This window comes from Cydia strobilella, chromosome 5, assembly GCF_947568885.1.
Source record: "Cydia strobilella chromosome 5, ilCydStro3.1, whole genome shotgun sequence".
Classification (NCBI taxonomy): Eukaryota; Metazoa; Arthropoda; class Insecta; order Lepidoptera; family Tortricidae; genus Cydia; species Cydia strobilella.
The window spans coordinates 17,214,021-17,237,500 of record NC_086045.1 but is presented as its reverse complement, the minus strand read 5'-3'; the positions used below and the strand labels follow the sequence as shown (position 1 = coordinate 17,237,500).

Sequence of the window (23,480 nt, the reverse complement as noted above, 5' to 3'; positions counted from 1 at the left end):
TTGCAGCCGCCATTTTGGAAAAGGTCCGCCATCTTGAATTCTAGTGGATGAAATTTGTGTTTCCTTGGATGAAATCATTCAGATTGGTCCCTAGTATCACTGGGCAAAGCGGCTTGCTTTCTGCATAAAGTGCAGTTTCATTTTGCTAACCGCAGCGCTATAGCTAATGTCCCTGAACCCCCTGACTGTACGTACGGGATACATTATATAAGGCTACGTTTACGAGTACATATTATCCATATTTGATCACGCCAAATACTCAAACACATTGTGTTGGCCTTTAGATAATTAGATACAAATGATACAATTGATAACCTATTGTCAGAATTTATCAATAATGTTTTGTAAACAAAGGCGGTTCAGCTGAAATGCGGCAAGCGGTTTAACCAGAACAGGACTTAATGTAGGTAACCAGGACCCTAATAAATTAGTGAGATTATTCCTATATTACAAAATATAGCAGTCTCTTATGATGAAAACAAATACCTACTTAGGTATCGAAAACCTATTAAAAGATATTTTCATTATCAAGTTTAAGAAAATGTTTTTCTTAAACTACATACAAAACCAAATAAAATACTTATGGTAACATTTAATATTTAATTTTGGACCGAAGATATTAATAATGGTTCTCATGGACTTTTGCAGGAAAATTTACGTTAGGTAGGTACTAGGTAATACATACTTACCTTCTCAATACATATGTACCTAGTATGCAGTTTATGAATATCTGATTATTATCACCGATTGAGATCATTCCTAATAAAACCATATATGTAGCTTCGAGTTATTAGTAAACCATTGAACGTATAAATGTATGGGTGTGTCTGTCACATAGTACTCGTACCTACATCGTATGTGAGGCAATAAAAAGTTATCAGTTTTGTCCGTAACGTATCAAAGGCTGCACTGCCCCGTCCTCATTTATATACATTTTATGCAATAATAAATGTTAGTGGATGAAAAGGATGGCGAAATCAAAGGAGATGAAATCTAAAGTGAAAATGGAAGGTGAATTCATTCCCCCGGACGGAGGCTGGGGGTGGATGATTATTATTGCCGCTGGAGTTTCTAACGTGAGTTTAAATAACCCATAAATCGTTGTTTCTTATAAAATGTGTGCATAATAATCGGAATAGCAAAGTGTAGCTTTAATTGCAGTATAACTGCAATTTCTGTGAAGGCCAAATCACAATACCAAGGTAACTGCTTGCAGAGGTTTCGTTCGTTCGGCATTTAGCTGGACGTACAGAACATCAGTGATGTTTCCTTCGTTGGTGAATATTACAAATTACGCGCGAGTCCGACTCGCACTTGGCCGGTTTTTTATTAGTCTGTATCTGGGCTATCTATAACCGCGAAAATCGAAGTTCGCAAATTGCGGGCATTTTTCTCTGTCACTCTAATTACCCCTTCATTGGAGTAAAAGAGAAAGATCCCCGCAATTTGAGAATTTCGATTTTCGCGGTAGCCCCTCTGATTCGAAAGATCAAGTTGTTTTTATGAAAAAAAAAATCATACCTAATACTCAAATGCATGTATGTTATGACAAAACTGCTCATTCTTTTTTTACGAATAATAAACTGACGTCTTCTGTTTTTGTTTTTATGTTTTTATGAATTATCCTGTCTTTCCCCGGGATTAAAACTATCTCTATGCCAACAACTAAATGGATTTAGCGGTTTAAGCGTGAAGAGGTAACACAGACAGACAAACAGACAGACAGACAGACTTTATAATATTAGTATGGATTAGCTCAAGGGAAACAGACGGCCAATTAGCCGCATAAAATGAATCAACCAATTGTTTAGTCTCTAGCAAAAAATATTCACTACGGCCTTCAAGTTTTAACCTCCAAAATATCTGACCTTCATTTGTTTGTACCTTATTCGTATAAATTTTCCATACTAATATCCATACTAATCCATACTATCCATACTAATATTATAAATGCGATAGTCTGTCTGTCTGTGTGTTAAGCAGGGGAGGCAACAATGCTAAATGTGTAGTAACTCGAGCGTCGTAGAGACCTATTAGAATTGAAAGAATAGATGATAGGAAGAAAAAAATGTTATATAATATTTTCTTTTTTAGCGAGCAAGAAAGCGTCTACAAATTTTTTTAAATGTAAAAAACCACCATGTGGAGTTACTCGAGCGCGTCAGTAGGCCGAGCACATGACTGACGCGACAGTATCTCGCCGCGAGATAGACTACCCGTCTTTTACTAACTGTATGAGTTAAAGGGGGACGGGTAGTTTATGTCGCGGCGAGATACTCTCGCGCCAATCATGTGCTAGCCCGGCAGATATTAGTAGTGTCAGTCGCGCAACATGTCTCTGATAACAATAAGGTTATGTTAATCTGCCGGTTTACATAGGCAGGGTGGTCATACGGAAGCACAGTGGTCACGCGTTCATAGAACAGCGGTCGAAATTCAAAAGTCTCACTAAAAATCTAACAAACAGAGAAACAGAACAACGTTTTATTATGATTGTACCCCTCTTTACTTTACTTAATTAAATTTTCATATTTGATCCTATTTATTTGCTTTACATTATATATACTACCTACATGGAATGTTTTACTAGTTGTCAAGGTGTATCAGATGCTGATGGATTTGTATGATTTAATTCAGATTTTTTAAGCAATAAAGTCACGTACACGTAAAAACGCCACCTCTGAGAAATGCCCAAACTTTGTATGGGGATAGTTTGAGCTGTGGGGAAGGATATGGAATAATTTATCCCTGTAATTCGAATTTTCATATTAAAGGAAAAATGCAAAAAATATAAAACTAAGTTTTTATTGCCCTCCATTTCAGCTGTCTGCTCTGCCAATGCTGCAGCAGTTCGGGCTGCTGTTCCGCGACAGGTTCTCCAGCCTCGGCATCACCAGCTCGGAGACCACCACCATCATAAACATGAACTCGGCGCTGACCTCTTGCGTCGGTGCGTGACGCGCCTCGTGGTCACTACCATGGCACATTGAGTATTCCATTTTTTATAACCTGCGCTAAATATTTACTTTTTAAAGCTTTTTAAACATATAGTTATTTTGAATAGTTCAGTTGTTTGTTTCTCAGTCAATTAAATTCCTAATAGGTAATAAGTATTATTAGCCCAACTATAATATACGAGTTGAAGAAATTGCGCGATCGAGTAGAATGTAGCGGATTTTGGGACTAAAACCATTCGTTACGTAGGTAGGTAACATAAATTAAAGTTAATCCATTCAAAACAATAGGCCTTGCGATGCGACTTATCTGATTGGAAAAATTAGGAAGTAGATTTGGGCATTTCGTCATTAAATAATAAATACGATTAAATTTGTATCACTTACCTACACTCAAGAGAAATAAAAACGACTCTCTTTATATATCTTTTATAGTTTTAAATTCAATAACATAAATTGCATCTCATGCATGGTTCTGAGGCTAAGGCAAACGCTACCGAAATTTTTCGTAACTAGTAAATAGTAATATGACTATTATTAGTGCTCTATGCGCTTGCATTAATTAGTGCTCTTATAAAACTGAAGCCAGACGCTGATATTGAATTAATTAAAAACGGCTTTGTTGTGACTAGTGACTAGTGTTGTTAAAAGACTAGTCTTTAAGACTTTTGAACCTTAACGACTCGCGAACCTTTAAGGCTCAAGCTTTGAAAGCTAGAGCGTTAAAGGTTTGCTCACAAAGCGGTTTAGTACCTTAACGACTCAAAGTCTTGTCAAAATGAAGTCTTTAAGACTCGGGCCTCATAGGGAACTTGATTTTTAACTTAAGCTCAAGCCCCCGAACCTTAAAGGCTTGCGTCAAGCTTAGAGCTCATACGTTGAGCTCTCTTTGCAGAAATTATTTTTGTGTAGAGAATTTACGAATATTATAATATACCTATCTATATCGAAAGAGTAACTTAACATCAGTTAACGCATTTACTGCCTGCAACGTATACAGGGTGGACCATTTAGAACCGTGATTCCGTTGCGTATGTACATCCAGATACATTTTCTATGAAACTATATTTTTAAATTGTCCCGTTCCGTTCCGTCCTATATGAGTGAGTCATTCTTATAAAAATAAAAGTATTTAAAAAATATTTATTACTTAATTAAGACTGGGTGATTACTTGAAGATTTTTTTTTGTTTTTGCTCGAGCACTCTTTGTCAGCGTGTTCACATTTCACAACACATACCTATTCAATCCAAGTTTCAACTTTCTAGTACTAGTCACTGAGCCAACCCGCGGACTGACAGACAGACGAACGGACAGACATGGCGAAACTATAAGGGTTCCTAGTTGACTATACGGAACTCTAAAAAACGCGATAAGTCATAATTATCTTTTTCTGTTTTTCCCTATTTCACAAAAACGTATTAAATTTCACCATATCCTATAGGGTAGGGTACCCTATACCCTAGGTTAGGGTACGCATAGGTTGATCTTATTTGTTAAAAGCTTTAACTTTTTGCTCCAAACCTTTACTGCTAAAAACCTTACAGACTTAAACCTTCAAAGCTTAGGAGGCTTTAAAGCTTGAGACCAAAAGACTCGAGGTTTCTTTGCTCGTAAGCAGCAACACGAACTCTTAGTTCGAGTCGTTAAGGTTCCGAGGCTTTAAGGTTCGAGGCTTCAAGGCTCAGCAGTCGCGACTTAAGTCTTGTAGTTTACGCCTTAAAGCTTAAACAACAAGCTAATACAACACTACTAGTGAAACAGATTCCAATCAAAGACTTCAGTTGTATTACTTAAAATATTTTAATTCTCATCTAATATGTATCGATTACATATAACAAGAAAAAATCCTAAATCAATAATACAAAAACTTCAGCCTCTTTTTTAATCATTTCAAATTCGCGCCAAAGCAAACCGCGCGACTTTTAAAAAGTTAAACAGTTCTCGCTGGCAATAAAATTGCATAAGAAATACAAAACTTATAAGTTTAAATCTACTGAAATAATAATATTAACAATATTTTGTACATTCTAATTTTTATATAAATATTATTTAGTCAATCAATTAAATATTTGCAATTGTAAGTTTTTTTTTAAAGTAACACCATCATTGGCATAGACCAGAATATTGAGATTCTGCTAAAAACATTGATCTCTATTTCCATGACTTTAAGGTTGTTTTCACTTTGATTTATATTAGTCAACATTTCTATTACCGACATCCAACCATGAAGTTATACCCTAAACAGGAGCGAGCTGTCACTTTTTTTGCCATACTAAATTGAACCTTATCACCGAGCCAGAAAGGTGTTCGTACCAGACTAGAGAAAACGGTCCACATGAGATAGCTAAAGTGGGTCGCGGTGTCCCACTCGCACATGTTGCCAATGTTAAAAAAATACCATTTTGGTAGTATTTATATCAATAACTACTAAAATTAAATACCTTCTTATATTTAATATTGTCTTCGGTTACCGCGATAGTTACTCATGAAATAAAACTATGAAAACGGATTATATCGCGTATATTGAATTTATAATACATCCCGACGTTTCGAACTCTTTACAGCGTTCGTGGTCAACGGGTGACTGAGGAAAAATTACAAAGTGCAAAAATACCCACATACTAAAATAATGAACAATCATAGACTACAAACTTTAAGGCTGGTTGTACATGCAAAATCGGTTCATAAGGCTAGTTATACACTACAATTATTTGAAGTAAAGATATATACGCGATAAAAACTACGCCGGCTCCAACCCTACACCACGGACCCGAGAAGATTTAATTCCCTCCTAAATTGTAAATTGCCAAGGAGAAGCGTTACATACCCAGAATGCTGCGCGAGGCCATTGAGATTAAGAAATATCCAAACTTTAATAGGGAAGATGGCTTTTCTCTACCACCAGCTTGGGATCCTGTAGTCCATCTGATAAAGGAGCAAGCGAGACATAGACTGTGAGACCTTAGTGTTGGATGATGCTGGACATTCTGATGTTTTGAAAAGATGTGTCCCGCCGAGTTTGTTGCCGGTCCCATATTGGGATACCCTCCTACAATTTAGGAGGGAATTAAATCTTCTCGGGTCCGTGGTGTAGGGTTGGAGCTGGCGTAGTTTTTATCGCGTATATATATATATCTTTACTTCAAATAATTGTAGTGTATAACTAGCCTTATGAACCGATTTTGCATGTACAACCAGCCTTAAAGTTTGTAGTCTATGATTGTTCATTATTTTAGTATGTGGGTATTTTTGCACTTTGTAATTTTTCCTCAGTCACCCGTTGACCACGAACGCTGTAAAGAGTTCGAAACGTCGGGATGTATTATAAATTCAATATACGCGATATAATCCGTTTTCATAGTTTTATTTCATCTTCTTATATTATTGATGTGCTATATTCAGAGTGCGGTTTTGATATCTGTTACGTAATTGGTAAATAGTTATAATGTCAATATTATTAACTGATTTAACCAAGCATGTGCACAACAAAAAATACATTAATTTTAATATGGTAGACATTGTAGTAACTTTGAATATTAATCGGTATCCCCAACTTGATAAAGAAATTTTCAAAATACATGAATGGCGGCGCTCAAGATTTATTTGCGAAATAAAGTATAAAATGGGTAAAAGATATTGTGTGAAAGGTTGCAGAAGTGAAAGTTTTGTTGATTGTGGTATATCTTTTCACAGGTAAGCCTCAACTATTAAAGTTTACGATAAAAATACAAGAAAACATTGTCAAACTCATTAGGGTGACTATGATGTCGGCACGATGTGAATCGGCCTTACAGAGTTCTTATTACCTACGTACTTACTTAATGTAAAATAAGTTTACCTAAATAAGTATATCTTTATTTCGGCATGTTTAATTATTAGGTTGATAGATAGATAGATAGATAGATAAATGATTTATTTGTGCACGTAATGAGAGCTATATAATTGCCAAAATTTAAATCCAAAATCCTTAAATATTACAGACACATTTATACATAATATTCTATATAAGTTGAACACACATTTCCGTCAGTACACAAAGGCGGCAAATTAAAAAAAAATGGTGCAATTAACTACGATGACGCTTAACGCTTAAAGAATAGCTGAAGTGTGCAAAAGAGAAGCCATTACGTATATGAACATACCATGAGTGCGAAAGAGGCAGACTACAAATGAAAAAAGTGACCATTTTTAGGGTTCCGTACCCAAAGGGCAAAAACGGGACCCTATCACTAAGACTCCGCTGTCCGTCTGTCAGTCTGTCTGTCATCAGTAACAGCTTTTATAACGACTAAATTAAGTAAGGTTTTGAGAAGCGTTTTACAGAGGAGAAAAAAACTATATCCATTCTCTCTGACAGGAAGTCAAAATGCATGCATGAATGAAAAAAGATCTTGGCCAAACTATACATTCCAACTTATCCTAATATCCCACATACATATGACTTATGGTCATCCTAATTAGAAAGAGATGCAACCGCCCACTTTGACTTCTCATGTGGACACACTTTTTGGCCCGTGTACTCCATCCGGTTTATTAAAATCTAAATCCGTGCATCCAACTAACTTGTTTTTTTAATTTCACAGGTTTAGCCAACGGGCCAGTATTTAAAACATTCACGTACCGCCAAGTGTCGCTGACTGGAGCGTGCGTGGTCTTCATTTCATTAATTCTATGCACATTTTCGTACAACTTCGTCACCTACCTCGTATCGTTTTCTATACTCTATGGTAAGTGAATATTTAATTAATACTACATTATTTTATTTTGTTTTGGTTTACGCGAGATGGACTTTGATTAAGCTGCCGACGCTCAATAGTGTTGGTTTTTTCCGGTCACTTTATTTAACACAATATTTGTTATGTTGTTCACATTAAACGGATCTTCATCTGAATGTCATGTCATGCCATACCGAGGCTAAGCTCTAGGCTTAAGGCTTCCCGCTTAGCAACTTCTGCTGCTGACTGTACTTAGTTAATGAACAAACGCTAGTGTGACCAAGTTGAATGAGTGAATGAATAAGGAAGATAAAGTACCAATAATCACTATAATCAGCAATAATACCAGTACCAATAATTTGTATATGCAGTATAATCATCATTTATTTATGTGGGGATTAAACAACTGCCAATAACAACCCCAATTCCAATAATATCAATACATTGTGACCACGCCTCATAAGCGTCATCATTTCATAAGTCGTAACAAATTTATCTGATAACCACTAGCTAGTCGTGCAATCATTTAGTTGAAGGGTGATTACAGTTGAACGCATAAGTATACGAGTATGCGCAACGCGTAAGTATAAGTACCGGCCAATAATATATCACCTTTGAGTGTTTTTGTATGAGCTTGCATAGAGTAAACAATATAGGTTAGTGTATATTGCATATTTTACTAGTCATTTTATACAAGATGAATATTGCAATGAAATACTGTGAATTACAATAGGATACTCAGCATATTACTAAAAAACCTCTAGTAAAAAAATGAAGTTAACAATACATTTAAAAAAAAACCTCTATGAAAAAACCATTACATGAGACCAATTTTTCTCATTGCCCGTACAAAGAAATACTACTAGACTATTGTACCTAAAACAGTGAGGTGGAAGTCACTCACAAATATAAAAAAAAAGCTGTAAAAACAGGCCGGTACTGTATGTAATGACTAATGAGTGCTTAGTTACTTGGTTTAAATGTAAATTCCCGTCGCCTTCGCAATATATTATAATGCTAGCTTCTGCCCTCGACTTTGTCTGTGAATAAGTACTTAAGTACTTCCATAGTAAATTTCTCCCATATTTCATCCCCTCAATGGATGATTTCCTGGATAAATAGTATCCTATGTCATTTCCCGGGGCTTAAACTATCTCCATATCTCATCTAAATCGTTCAGCAGTTTAAGCGTGAAAAATGGTAACAGACCGGCAGACAGTACTATCGTATTTATGACATTATAGTATTTTTATGACAGCTGTCATCTCAATACAATGAAAATGTATGGAGATGACAGTTTTTATACTATTGTTTTATTTATAACACATACAGTCATACTTAAAAAGATAGATACAGCTAACAAAAATATATATTAATAGACCTGAAGATTCATAAAAGTAAAAAGACAATTGTTACCGTACCCAAGCCATGTGACGAATAAGTACTGTAGGGATTACTCGGAGTCTGAGAGTATGAGAGTATGCTCGGAGTGTCTCTACGTGATCAGAAAAAAACGAGTGTATTAGAAATGAAGATATTCGTAGAAGGACCAAAGTAACCGTCATACTATGCCACTTCAACTGATGTGTAATCCTGCGGGCTATGACGGTCATAGCCCGCAAGATTACACAGTTGAAGTGGCAATGGGCAGGCCACATAGACGGGTGATCTCGTACGGGTCGCTGGGAGTCGGTGGCTGCAGTGTGCTAGAGATTGCTCCCTGTGGCGACCTATGGGGGAGGCCTATGTCCAGCAGTAGACGTCTGTGAATGATAGGGTTCAGAGGAAAAGGAGAAATAATTATTTCCGAGTTTTGCAGTGTAATAAAATATAAATCAACATGATCAATTTTTTTAATTTAATTAAAATTGAGATCTATACTCTGATTTGTAATTAGATTCCAAAAAACTAACCTCACTTTTTCTCTTTTTCGTATGTATGTAGAAACTAAACAAAGCTAAAAGGATACATCTATATTTATTTTAAATGCTAGAGTATGCAAAAGGGAAATTTGAGTTTACTTCTTTACATATTTTTCATTATTACGAAAGAAAAAGGATCTGAGTGAGGTTAGTTTTTTGGAATCTAATTACAAATCAGTTTAGTGTGTGATAATTATGATAAATAATAAGACAATAATTATGATAAATAATAATAAAACCAATGAGTTTGGAAATCACACGATCTTAGTCTTCACACAAAACTCGCCGTTTATAGAGCAATTATCCTGCCTCTGCTGCTTTATGCCTCGGAGACATGGTGTCTGTACAAAGGGGACATTAAACGTTTAGACACATTTCATCTACGATGTCTCCGGGCAATGTTACGGGTGAAGTGGCAGGATTGTGTTCCAAACTCGGAGGTTTTACGTCGATCGGGCATACCAGGTATGGAGTGTCTGTTCATGAAAGGCCAATTAATTGCGTTGGTGCGGGCACCTTGTGCGTATGGCACCATCGAGACTGCCTAAAGCAGTGTTTTACTCTGAGCTAGCCTCTGGTAAACGCAAGGCTGGCGGGCAGTACCTGCGCTACAAGGGTGTGGTAAAACGCCACTTGTCGGCCACCGGCATATCATGCGAGTCGTGGGAGGAGCTTGCAACTCGGAGATCGGACTGGCGAGCTGCTGTCAATACGGGTCTTGATAACTTTGAACGCACCCGGCTTGAAAATCTTGACGCCAAACGACAGCTTCGAAAAAATCGGCCCAAGCCCTCCTACAACTACACCTACAACTCATCTGGACAGCTCTACTGTGCTTCGTGCTGTCGGACTTTTAAAAACAAATTTGGATTTGCAAGTCACGCTCGCGCCCATGCGAAAAAAATAGATTAGTTAATAAAAACCCTTTTAGAAATAATAATGTACAAATAAAACGCTTGTCGGGATGTCGCTGTCGACGGATACGTCTGGGAGGACATCATCATCATCAAATAATAAGATCATGATAGCGTTATAATAAGATCATTCTTTTTAAAAAAAATTTTATCCTGGGTAGGAATATTTGTAAGTATGAATAAGCTTACTTGTTGGATAGCAATAAAAATCTAGATTACACATATAAAATGTTTAATAGGCGATCTGGTATGATAAATAATACTGCAGTGAAAGTTATTTTTGGGGACTTAAAGGCCAAAATGTTAACAATAGATTTCTATAATGATAAGGAATACCATAACAGTTCCCTTGTATTGTAACTGAGGAAGATGAATTACACATTCAAAAATTAAGGACACCACTAAAATAAGTACTCAAACTGATGATGTTTTTTTCGAGCCTAAAGATTTCGATTCAGAGAATCTCTTTAACACCTTTGTAATATTACATCACAACATTGCAGGTTTATTAGGCAAAAAAGATTTGCTTGAACTAACTTAAAAAGATTTGTATGCCTGCAATGGTAAATATGTAGATGTAATATGCTTGTCTGAGACATTCGTCCGAACAGGAGACGAAGCAAATGTTAACATTGAGGGTTTTGAATTAGCAGCATATTTCTCAAGGTCAAAAAGAAGAGGACGAACTTGCATCTTGTTTAGAAATCATTTGGAAACGAAGCCTCTTAATTTTCTTAATGAATTTAAAACAGAATTTTACTTCATTGAAGTTTGTGGAGTAGAAATAAACCATTTCAATCGTATCGCAATTTGTATTTATAGGATTCCGAATTGTAGTTATATTTTATTTTTAAGTAAATTAGACGCTCTGTTAAAAATTGTTATAACAAAAACAAGAAAACAAATAATCATAGCGAGCGATTTTAATATTGATTTTCTGAAGCCGTCTCATCAATTAGATGATTTTAACAACATCATCCAAAATTACAATTTTAAAGCCCATATCAATTTACCCACGAGACAAAATGCCTGCATTGATCAGACATTATCAAATGTTCCTGACGCAGTAGGTGAAGTGCTTCCATTAAATCTGTCTGATCATAACACAGGGCAAATACTTAGAATACTGAAGCCTGGAAAATATATTCCCTCCCCATATGAATATGTCAAGAAAAGAGACTAGCTATGAACTCGTTGAAAAGTTTCGTCACACTTTGACATGTCTCTCATGGAATGACGTGTACTCTGAACCGGACGCTAATGTTGCTTTTAACAATTTTTATGATGTATATACGTTATTCTTTAATTTGTGGTTTCCTATTTGTAGTCAAGAGCTAAAAAAAACACGGCATTGTACTAAATGGATTACTAAGGGTTTGAGAAATGCTTTAAACACCAAACGACAACGAATATATAGGTTTTACAAAGACAAGACACTTGAAAATAAATTGAACTATAATAAATACAATAAATTGTTAAAAAAGTATATATTAACATCTAAAAAGTTAGATAATAAGGCAAGGCTAAATATCGCTATGCTAAGAATATCTCGAAAACTAGTTGGGAAATCATAAATAAAGACACAGGTAAATTAAATAAGAGGAATAAACTGATTGACAAAATTACATATAATAATCAAATCATAGATAAACCAAGTGACATTGCAAATGTATTTAATAATTTTTTCATCGACACCACCCATAATAATCGACGGCAAATGGTAGAGATATTAGGTGCAGACGATGATACATTCAACTGTCTAGCTATCCGGTTCATGAGATACAGCCTGGCATGGCATGAGGTACGGACAGACGGACAGACGGACAGCTGAGTCTTAAATAGGGTCCCGTTTTACCCTTTGGGTACGGAACCCTAAAAAGCATCTTAAACGGAAAATCGTATTAAACGTGAAAAAAAAAACTGGTACTTATTATTTCATGTAATTTGTTTATTTAGAATGGAAGACACAACAATGCTTACCTATAAATCAACATTAGGGTACTTAACATAATTTTACTTACATTTGTAGTATTTTTGTTAGATAAAAAAAATCTGTTTATATTGGTATTAAATAACAATAATTTCTGTTTTACTTAAAGTAAATATTTATTTTATTTTGACGTAGAGATTATGATGCATTTGCTTTAGCAAGATTTTCAATATAATTTAATTTATGGATCTCGTCTTCGCTATTCAATCAATGATAAAATGAGTAATTTGAATATATATGGTTATTTTTATCAATATTATTTTGATATTTTTTAATTTTTATTTTTTATTTTGTAATGTGATAAAATATGGGTTTTTAAGACCTGAACTAAATTTTTTTTTAATTACCCATAGACGATACATAACGTCTTAAATCTACCACAACTGACAACGCCGGAGCATTAGACAAAATTGGAGATGTTTCCTCCTGTTCATGAGCGTTCGTCATCATCACTTAGGGTTGCGTTTTGGGAAGAATGTCTTGCACTCCGTGGTCCATAACGGTCAAGCAGATGGCATCGCATTCTCATGCTGATAAGGACCTGACAAAAGATATTAAATAAAACAAAAAAACCTAAGGTAGGTAATAAACACATTCAAAATTGTTGGCTAACGGTGTATTCCATAAAAATACGACTGTGTCAATAACGCAAATGTGCAGATGGTGAGTAGCGCGGACTATACGAACCATTAGCCGATCGAAAAAAAATGTATGAAAACAGGCTCAAAGTTGCAGGGACCGGCGAAAAATGGCGTATTATGCGGGAAATCGAATTAAACGTAATCGTATTAAGCAGGTTCAACTGTAGTAGTAGTAATCACTTTATTGTACACAACACAGGTTTACATAAAATTTACAGAAATAGAGGTACAAACGCGAACTTATCCCTATAAGGGATCTCTTGCAGCTAACCTTCGAGTAAACCACGGTGGGCGCTACTAGAGCGGGGAGGTGAGGGCGAAGACGAAAAGCCGGCGTTGGGTACTTAGCGCGTGTATTTACAATTTACAGAGACCTTCACCTCTGTTGAAGTATCTAGTGTTTTTGCCCTAGTAAAGCTTACTGGTCTATCTCGCGCCTACCTAGTTAGGTCTTGCTCGGCAAGTAAGTGCTAACAGTACCTATTGTAAAATCTCTGTAAGTTATAAATACACGTGCTAAGTACCTAACGCTGGGATGTTGGTCTTCGCTCTCCCCGCTCTACAGTGATATTATTATAAATACGATACAATGTATTAAAATGTGTTAAATCTAGAAATTACTTACTGCACGTTCAGTCAGACAAAGGTCAAATGTGCAGGTTTTATCCAAACGTGTTGTTCACCTCTATTAGACATGATGAGTGGGTGACTGCATTTTTATTTTATTACTGTTATCTTCTTGAAAACTATAATAAACTATTAAAAGAGAAAACATGAAGGTCATTAAGGCCGTTCCCTGAGCCAGAAGGCGAAAAATCTCCCTGTGATCATATTTTTCAAAGAGACGTTGATATTCGTAGACGTGGAAAAAAAATACGTAGTTCATGATTATATTATCTTTAGTAACACAGCTTCCGATTTCCGATACACGAATTATGACACTTCGCTCGATACTATTGATTCCCAAAGTAACCTCTAACTCGGACTTTTAATCAAACTTTACTCGGTAATTTATTATGTGACACTATAAACAAAAAAATGACAGCTTTCGAATTTCGATATAGTGGCTTGGCGAAACAGGCTTTAGGTTACTTTTCGCTCATGTCGTCGCAAATATGAACACAAATATATTAGATGACAAGTGCGAAAGTGGTGGGGGTAGTTGCTGTGACGTCAAAAAGTCGGCAGTACAAAGTTTTTTACTTTTTTTTAATCATACCATGTGGGGTATTAAATGAAAGGGCTTTGTGATTAGAACACAAATGTATAACATACTTGAATTAACTTAAAAAGATTTGTATGCCTGCAATGGTAAATATGTAGATGTAATATGCTTGTCTGAGACATTTGTCCGAACAGGAGACGAAGCAAATGTTAGCATTGAGGGTTTTGAATTAGCAGCATATTTCTCAAGGTCAAAGAGAAGAGGACGAACTTGCATCTTGTTTAGAAATCATTTGGAAACGAAGCCTCTTAATTTTCTTAATGAATTTAAAACAGAATTTTACTTCATTGAAGTTTGTGGAGTAGAAATAAAACATTTCAATCGTATCGTAATTTGTATTTATGGATTCCGAATTGTTATATTTTATTTTTAAGTAAATTAAACGCTCTGTTAAAAATTGTTATAACAAAAACAAGAAAACAAATAATCATAGCGGGCGATTTTAATATTGATTTTCTGAAGCCGTCTCATCTATTAGATGATTTTAACAACATCATCCAAAATTACAATTTTTTAAGCCCATATCAATTGTCCCACGAGACAAAATGCCTGCATTGATCAGACATTATCAAATGTTCCTGACGCAGTAGGTGAAGTGCTTCCATTAAATCTGTCTGATCATAACACAGGGCAAATACTTAGAATGACGTCAAAAAGTCGGCAGTACAAAGTTTTTTACTTTTTTTTAATCATACCATGTGGGGTATCAAATGAAAGAGTTTTGTGAGTAGAATACAAATATATAACATACTGTAACATTTTCACTACTTCGTCTAACAAATTATTAGAAAACGTTCAAAAATTTCACTGTGGATACAGTTGACTTTGAACTGCTCTAAATTGAAAATGACTGAATGGATCATTCCAAAATACATACAAAGTGACTGTGAATATCCTCTATATAACGTTAAAAAATAATTAACCAGATATAACCAAAAATAAGAAAAGTACATCAAGTTGAAAAAAGTATAATTTTCTGTTACATTAAACTGCAACTATTATTAAAACAAACAAAAAACCAGATTATTTACATATATTTTTGAAATGGTCTTTTCACTAGCTTTCATTTGGTACCCATATTGCTATAGTAAGAAAAAAAAAACAACCCCAATTTTCATTAGCGGGCGCTATTTTCAAAATTTATATAGCCTATGTCACTAACACATTTCTGACGAATTCAACCACATCTCATATGGGCTATATTCATTTTGAAAATGGCGCCCGCTAATGAAAAAAGGGAGGGGGGATTATTATTTTTTTCGAAGAAAATCGATTTCCAGAAGACTTAGACCAAAAACCACCGTACTAATATTATAAGGCTACGTAAAATAAAATAAAAAAACAGTGCTTGGAGTCCCTCCGCGCGGAAGAAGTGAAACTTCGTAATGTGGAAATGAAAATAGGAAGGGGTGGAAATTGATTTTAGTGAACTCATATTGTTTCTTTAAGACAAACTTTATTATATATATTTAATTTAACTTTCTAAACCTCTTTCAGACTCTTGTTCGCCTGGTACCTTGTATTGCGTTCGAGTCCGCTTGGTCGGCGCCGTGCAAGCCTTGAATAATGAAAGTATACGACCTTTCTCTTTCGCGGTCCGCTGGGGTGCTACGTCCCTCGGGCAGCGCCAACTTTCAAGCTTCCAAGACTCCTCGAGTCGGGCCGCATGGAGACCGTAGTCCTTGACTGAGGTCCTCCTGCTTGCGCCAATGATGATGATGGACGAGTCTGCGTGACTTCCATCAGACAAAATGATTATTTAACAACAAACTGTCACTTTCAACTCACTCTGAATTTAACTTGAAATAATTTAAGTCTTTACAAATGATTAAGAAACACAATCAATAAATAGATCGATGTTGACAACATGAACTTGACGTTTATACTAACAAGTGAAGTGACAGACACACTTGAAGTTGATTATTAAACGCGCGCTCGTACAAGCTATGCAGCTAACTACATAGCGTTAAACGTTTAACACTGTCAGTTGGAAGTCGCATAAGAAGTTTCACTTCAATAAAAATCGACAAAATTCGATCAAAATTGACACTTGGCGCCCATGGTCTTCCCCGTCCCTTCTTGCGTATTGTGACAATGATAGCGACAAACCGATGGAACCGCCTGAAGTGTCATGGTAAAGCTTGAACACGCCAAAACGTAGGCACACATTTTTGCTTATAATTTTTGTCACGGGCGGTTTAATTTTATTTGTTAGCTAAAGTAAAAATCGCTATAGCATGAGGAACATATGATACCACAAAAGTTGTCAATTCGTTTTCATGATAAAGAAATCACTTTGCACCAATAGCCTTGGAAAATTCGATTAGGTTAAATAAATTTGTGAAAATATTAATATATTGATTCGTGTTTGTATTTTTCAAATGTTGCGGAGACGTTAATGAATGGAAAGACAACCAGAAAGCCGAAAAACACGAGATTGAAATGAAAAAAAAAAAAAGAAATAGGAACATACAGCGTTATAAAGACCGAAACCTATCTTTTATTATTTTGCAAAAAAGGTACAAATATCTCAAATGTATGCATAAAAAGTGAAATCAAGTTAGATTAAGAGCTAGCAAGAGCTTATCTGCTCCCAAAATTGTGGTGCTAAATTAAATTTGTATGCAAAATGTAGGGTATAAAAACGTTTGATCATCTTTAGGGTTCCGTACCCAAAGGGTAAAAACGGGACTCTATTACTAAGACTCCGCTGTCCGTCTGTCCGTCTGTCACCAGGCTGTATCTCATGAACCGTGATAGCTAGACAGTTGAAATTTTCACAGACGATGTATTTCTGTTGCCGCTATAACAACAAATACTAAAAAGTACGGAACCCTCGGTGGGCGAGTCAGACTCGCACTTGGCCGGTTTTTTAACGTATTTGAGCGTGTTAAGTGCTAGACGATGGATTCTATAGAAATGCACACTTCAAATAATAACACAGAATGAAAACTGACTTGTATGAGTTACTAATACATTTCAGAAGATTGCAAGATAAAAATAATGCTAAGTATTCCCATTATTTATTGGTTTAGCAAGCTACTTGTGATTTTATCCAGCGTCGCCGTTAATTGATTCGCATAAGGGACATTGACCATAGAAATATATGCAAGAAACATTTGTGAAAATGACTTAAACCTTTTTAAAGAAGTCACATCTCACAGTTACTATTTTGGTAGCATTCATCGTGTTGGCACTACACTATAACTGTGACGAAGGGTTATTTTAACACGATAGACATGGACATGCTGACAATCCCAAAATGGTACTTTTGGCGGATGGTTCTAAATTAAGGCGGATGGCAATGGACTGGGTCCATATCAAGGAATATTTGAAAAAGACACCTGTTGAAGTTATATTATCCACTAATCCGCAAATAACTCTGGTTTGGACTAAAACACACGGTAATCATGTGCAAAGTGCCAGTGTCCTGGTCATCAAAAAGTCTGTGACATGTCAAAACCTGAGGCTGAAGTGAAATTCTAATACATTTAGCATGATAAACTATAATATATTGAACTATATTTAATATATATTTCGCTCCAGCACAGAATATATAATAGTACTAGGTAGGTAGGTGGCTCCAGTAGATCTTTGTTTTCTTTTTGTTTGTAATTTTCATGTGCCCAAATTGTAGCGAGTTCAACTTTATGTCCAGCGGTCGTAGAAAGGTCGCATTTTTATCCCTTGTCACCATGCTTGTCACGTTCTAACAAGTACGTAAATGCGAAAGTGACGGGTATAGTGACAGGCGATAAAAATGGAACCATGCTGCGCCCGCATGATTAGTCTGATTAGTCATCGATGATTCCCTGTGTCAGAAATTAGTTCAAATATAAAGTTAGTGTGCGCCTTAATTTAATTTTATGATTTCAGGTGCTGGATACGGAATAAGCAGCTCAGCTAATGCACTTGCTTTGAACACTTACTGGAAGAATAGAAGACGTCTAGCGACCGGCCTCTCATGGACTACCACAGGGCTTGGCCCTATGTTATGGCCACACATTATCACCGGTCTGATCTATCTCTTTGGCGAACATGGATGCATTTTTCTTATAAGTGGGTTTTCCTTACATGCCATCGCTTGCGCATTACTACTTCAACCAGTGGAATGGCACTGCAAATCTACCAATCGAGAAAATGGCGACGAAGAAATATTATTGGGCTCTGAACAATCTGACAAAAGGGATAAGGAAAGTGGTTATTACAGCAATATGTCAAAATTTAAGAATATCAGTGCTTTTTCCAGTCAGTATATTTATAATGAGGATGATCCAGTTAATCCAGGATATGAAATCACGGACCCGGGAGTGCCCATGATGTTGCGTGCCAACGACGGTTACTTTAGTCAATCACGTCAATCGAGAAGCAAGCTGTCGTCAAGGGATGCCTCAGCTAAAACTTCCCGCATGAATTCAAAAAAACCTTCAATGTCAAATCTAACTGAAACTCGATCTCGCAAATCTTCTACGTTGTACCTCAATGAATCTAAAAAAAACTCCGCAGCAAATCTGGGCACACTAGCCAACGAGCGAGAAAATTATAAACCCAAGTTATACCTTAATGAATCTAAAAAAAACTCTGCTGTGAATTTAGGAGCCATGGCTCAAGAAAGAGACAATTATAAACCAAAAAGAAAAACTTCAATTACCCAAACGCAGATTCCAGAATCGGAAATAGAAGACTGCCCGACACTTAAAGCTCCTCAAGATCTTAAAGCTGATGAAAAGGTAGCTGTTGAAAATATAGATCCAGAAAAAGCTAAAGTTATTGCAGATAAGGCTGAAAAACATTTAGCTGGCAGTAAAAGTCTAAAATCATTCAAAATGGAGAGTCAGTATGGCGAAACTTATAACAAAAATAATCATAGCAACATATCGCTTAAAAATCTAGACGATGTTGATGAACGAAAATATTTAAGAGATAATGCTAGCAATCAATCATACCGTACTAGATATAGACGGAAATCGAATAATTTTAATTACGAAAGCGAAGTGTTAAAACAAGCTTCTTTGAAATTAGAACAATATTTAAAAGAGAACGAAGAACCTGATAACTTCAAATTGTTAATTCATGGCCAGTTAGAGGATGATGTGATTGAAGAAAACACAGAAAACGAGGATGTTGAAGATGATGAAGAAGGACTGCTTACGTTTTGTCAAAAAGTGGCAATATTCTTCGATTTAGATTTGCTGAGAGACTTCACTTTCATTAACTTGATGCTCGGAATCACGTTAGCTAACTTTAATGAACTCAATTTCTCTATCCTAACACCATTTATACTAGGTGATTACGGTATGAGTAAATCAGAAGTGGCTTTCTTTATGTCGTTGCTAGCTGGAGTGGACATTTGCGTCAGATTCTGCATCCCTTTCGTAGCTGGCAAAATTGGATGGGACAACAATTCGTTCTTCCTCTTTGGTGTCTTATCAATGGCAATGGGTAGAGTGGGTAAGTCGCTAAAATGTATTAACACGTACCTAACCATTTTTTTCCAAAATTGTATTTGCAAATACTGTTTTATTTGGTGTCCTAGGATGAATAATCCAAATGTGTACGCAAAAGGCATGAAAGATATATTATATGATTTGCTTAAATGATCAATATACGTACATAGAAAGTATTATAGTAATTAAGAGTAATGGTTTGTTAGAAACTGCCAGGCTTCGTAATAATATCCACCGCTGTGCACTGTCTGAATTCTGAAACCAAATCAGTCCCAGTAACTTAGTTTCTCTTCGACACTAAATATGATCTTCTGTTACAGTTCTCGCCTACTACCAGACGTACTCCGTAGTGCTCCTGGTGGCGGTCATGATCGGCTTCGGCAAGGGGCTACGGACGGTGTTCATGGCGCTGGTGATTCCCACCCACGTGCCGCTGCACAAGCTGCCCGGGGCTACCGGCATCCAACTGATCACGGCCGGCATCGTGTATTTGGTGTTGGGACCTGTTGTTGGTATGGTTTTTAACACACTTAACCTATACAGCGTGTATTTTTGATATAACCTTAAATTAAACGACCAAATGTTTTAGTGCTGTTTTTTTTATAAAGAAGAATAATTAATAAAACATGTGAAAGTTTGTTCATTAGGGTAGGGTGGGATACTGGATAGGATATGCGTTCGTAACAAAAATACTCGTTGTAAATATATTTTTAATGCACAGCAGCATACCTACATTGAAAATAATATTGAATTTGTATGAAAACAAATTTTACACATCATAATTTTTAAAGGTTTTTAAACAAACGTTTTATCGATTGAGTATATACTCGTACCATCTAAGTTTAAAATTATTTGCTTGCGGTACAGGAACAACCTGGTGGTAGATGACAATACAATAATTTGGTAACATCGAGCTAATCTGATCTAATGATGAAGTCAGAATAATTAGGCTCGAATTATTAGGTTCAACCAAATCTATCTTTGGTTTCAACGATCTTTTTTAGGGCCTTAAGTACAGTCAGAAATTGCTCTTTTAATTCGACTGCGTTTTTTTAAATTACGCTAGGAATTTCGTCGAGGAATAATTATTTAGATTAAGTTGGTGTTGTATATGTATGCAACTACCCATGCATGTGTGTGTGTGTGGCTGCGCCCACGACCCATCTCTTACGTCAATAAAGTAGTGTGCTATAAACCAACGCTCGTGTCACTCGTCTCCTCGGCCGTATATATATATATATCAGTTTCAGTTTCAGTTCAGTTCTTTATTTGCTTTCTTAATATTGATTGATTGATCTTAAGAAAATTGTTTACAATAAAATGGGGCATTTTCTATGAAGCGTCGCGCGGCATTGTATTTATATCGGAGCATCGTTAATAATGGCGTAAGCGCCATCGACAATAAGGTCCCTTTTTATAGAAAATACCACAAATAACTTAGCCTAAATGAAGCATACCATTCAGAATAAAATTCAGAATAATCACGGAAGGCCCATCTGCCGGTAGTGTACGAACTGCAAAAGTGCATATATGAATGGAATTCATTCATAAAGTGTGTAACATGTATTCACTATAATACAATTTGAAATCATGATTATTCAGATTAAATACTTTAATTTTCAGGTTGGATAAAAGACAATGCCTCGACAGCTGTCACATTACATTGTTTAAACATATTCACGTGGCTCACAGCTCTCTCGTGGGGCCTTGAAAAATACATCAATTACATCAGATCGAAGCAACAGCCCGTAACCGTAACCGTAACCAAAGAAGACATTATTAAAACATAAATTAAGTAATGGAAAATAGGATACATATTTCATACTAATTCTATTATTTAATATTTGAATAAAATAATTTTAGATTGGTAACGACAAGTTTTATTCACCTGTAAGACTATTTACCTGCCTCTGGAGCAACATAATGGAGAACATAATAGTATTTTGTGCAACAGGTACATAATAAAGGTTCTTAAAATTCAAGGGCCGAAGTTACAAAACGAGACCAAGTGTCTTATTTATTACTAACTACATTAAAAAGTAACGGCCCGATTCAAACAATGCTTATAAGATGTCACAGCGATACGATACCGATATGTCAGTGTCAGAAGTATTATACGAATCGCTCCGTTGTTTACTTTGTGTTCCTTGACGTTTTTAGTTGAAATAATGTCACTTTTGACACTGACAGATCGCTATCGTATAGCTGTGACATTATCTTATATTATAAGAATTGTTCGAATTCGCCGTATGTATTATGTATGTAATGTAATACCTTAATGATTATAACGGAATAAAATTAAGGTAAAAAAGTTTTAAGTTAATCGGTTTTATTTTAATCAGAAGGTGGACCAAAAACTAGAAACTGGTGCAAAACTTTGTTTTGACAAACGGAACACTTATGGGATCACTTCGGTCTTGCAAATCAGTTAAATGCGTTTTTCTCAGAGACCATTTGACGTAGATACCTAAAATTTGAAACAGTTGTTTGAAATAATATTGTAAATTAGTCAAAATCGCTTATTTATTATTTTAGGGGGAAGTTTAGGGGGTTGAGAGGGGTAACCAGATTTTTTATTTCATTTGTAAGAATCGTGTGGGGTACCATTAGAAAGCTTGCAAAAAATTGAGTCGATGGACTGATTTTGACTTCATTTTACCGCAGTTATGACTGCGGGCTTAGCCAATTTTTTAAATTTATACTTGTTCCAATTCGTGACTACTTATTGATGCGAGTTAATATTAGTTTCCTTTATAGTACAGCGGCCAGATGGCCCACGTGCGCACTGTTAATGTAAGAAAACGAAAAATATACATAGTTAGTTAGTTAGTTAGTTTTGCTGGGCATTTTCCGCAACTCGACATCCAATGTGCCTATTTTGCGTGAAACGAGGTAGCGCTACTCTAACCACCCCAGCTCCTCCACGAAGCCTAGCAAGGTCTTCAGGTTGCTAGTTGCTTCCTTTAGTGTGCATGGATTCCCTAGGTATTTGCTCCTATATACTTCTACCTGTTTACATATTTATACATATTTATAAAATATACATATTTCATATTTTATTACTTACCTCTTCATCATTATAACACGTTTATTTTTTTAATATTGAAGATTGAAAAACCGTTCTTAATAAGTTGTCTGAATGGAACGGAATGGCTGTGGAAGGTAGATGTAGGAATAGCTGCTGAAACGCCTGTCAAAGAAGAGGCGTTTTTTCTTACTGCAAGCTAAGTTTCCAAAGGCAACATTCGATATTGTTTTTATTCCTTACTTGTTGTTTCTTTCTTCTCATTTTTCGCAACTGTAAAAACGTCGTTCGATACACGTGCGGAAATGTCATTCTTCACTCGTCGTACTCGTGAAGTAATGACATACTTTCCGCACTAGCATCGAAATGTACTATTGTGTAACAATCAGCTACACAAATAATAATTATTTTCAAGCTGAACACCAACTGAACACATATGGCTTGTGAAAGTGATTTTGTCGAAGTCAGTGACACGTCACCTTTTGCTGTAAAACAAATCTTCTGCACAACACGTATAATTTGTTAAGCACTTCCGAACATCACTAAAAAAATCTACACATGGAATTTAAAAAAATTAATATAACCAAAACAAATTGTTTTTTTGACGGTCCGCTTTCCGCACTGGCGTGAACTGGTGTACGTGCG

General features: G+C 35.8%; 2 protein-coding genes across 2 annotated transcripts in view; both read left to right on the top strand.

The window, feature by feature from the left end:
• The window catches only part of LOC134741530 (uncharacterized oxidoreductase YrbE-like), a 445,968-nt gene that overhangs the window by 19,953 nt on the left and 402,535 nt on the right, over window positions 1–23,480 (top strand). The gene's annotated exons all lie outside the window — the stretch shown is intronic.
• LOC134741471 (uncharacterized) lies at window positions 871–21,675 on the top strand. The gene is made up of 6 exons (XM_063674253.1): window positions 871–1,076; window positions 2,824–2,950; window positions 7,540–7,683; window positions 18,240–19,814; window positions 20,131–20,322; window positions 21,434–21,675. The coding sequence occupies exons 1-6, from the start codon at window positions 960–962 to the stop codon at window positions 21,598–21,600; spliced, it is 2,322 nt and encodes a 773-aa protein (XP_063530323.1). The 5' UTR covers window positions 871–959; the 3' UTR covers window positions 21,601–21,675.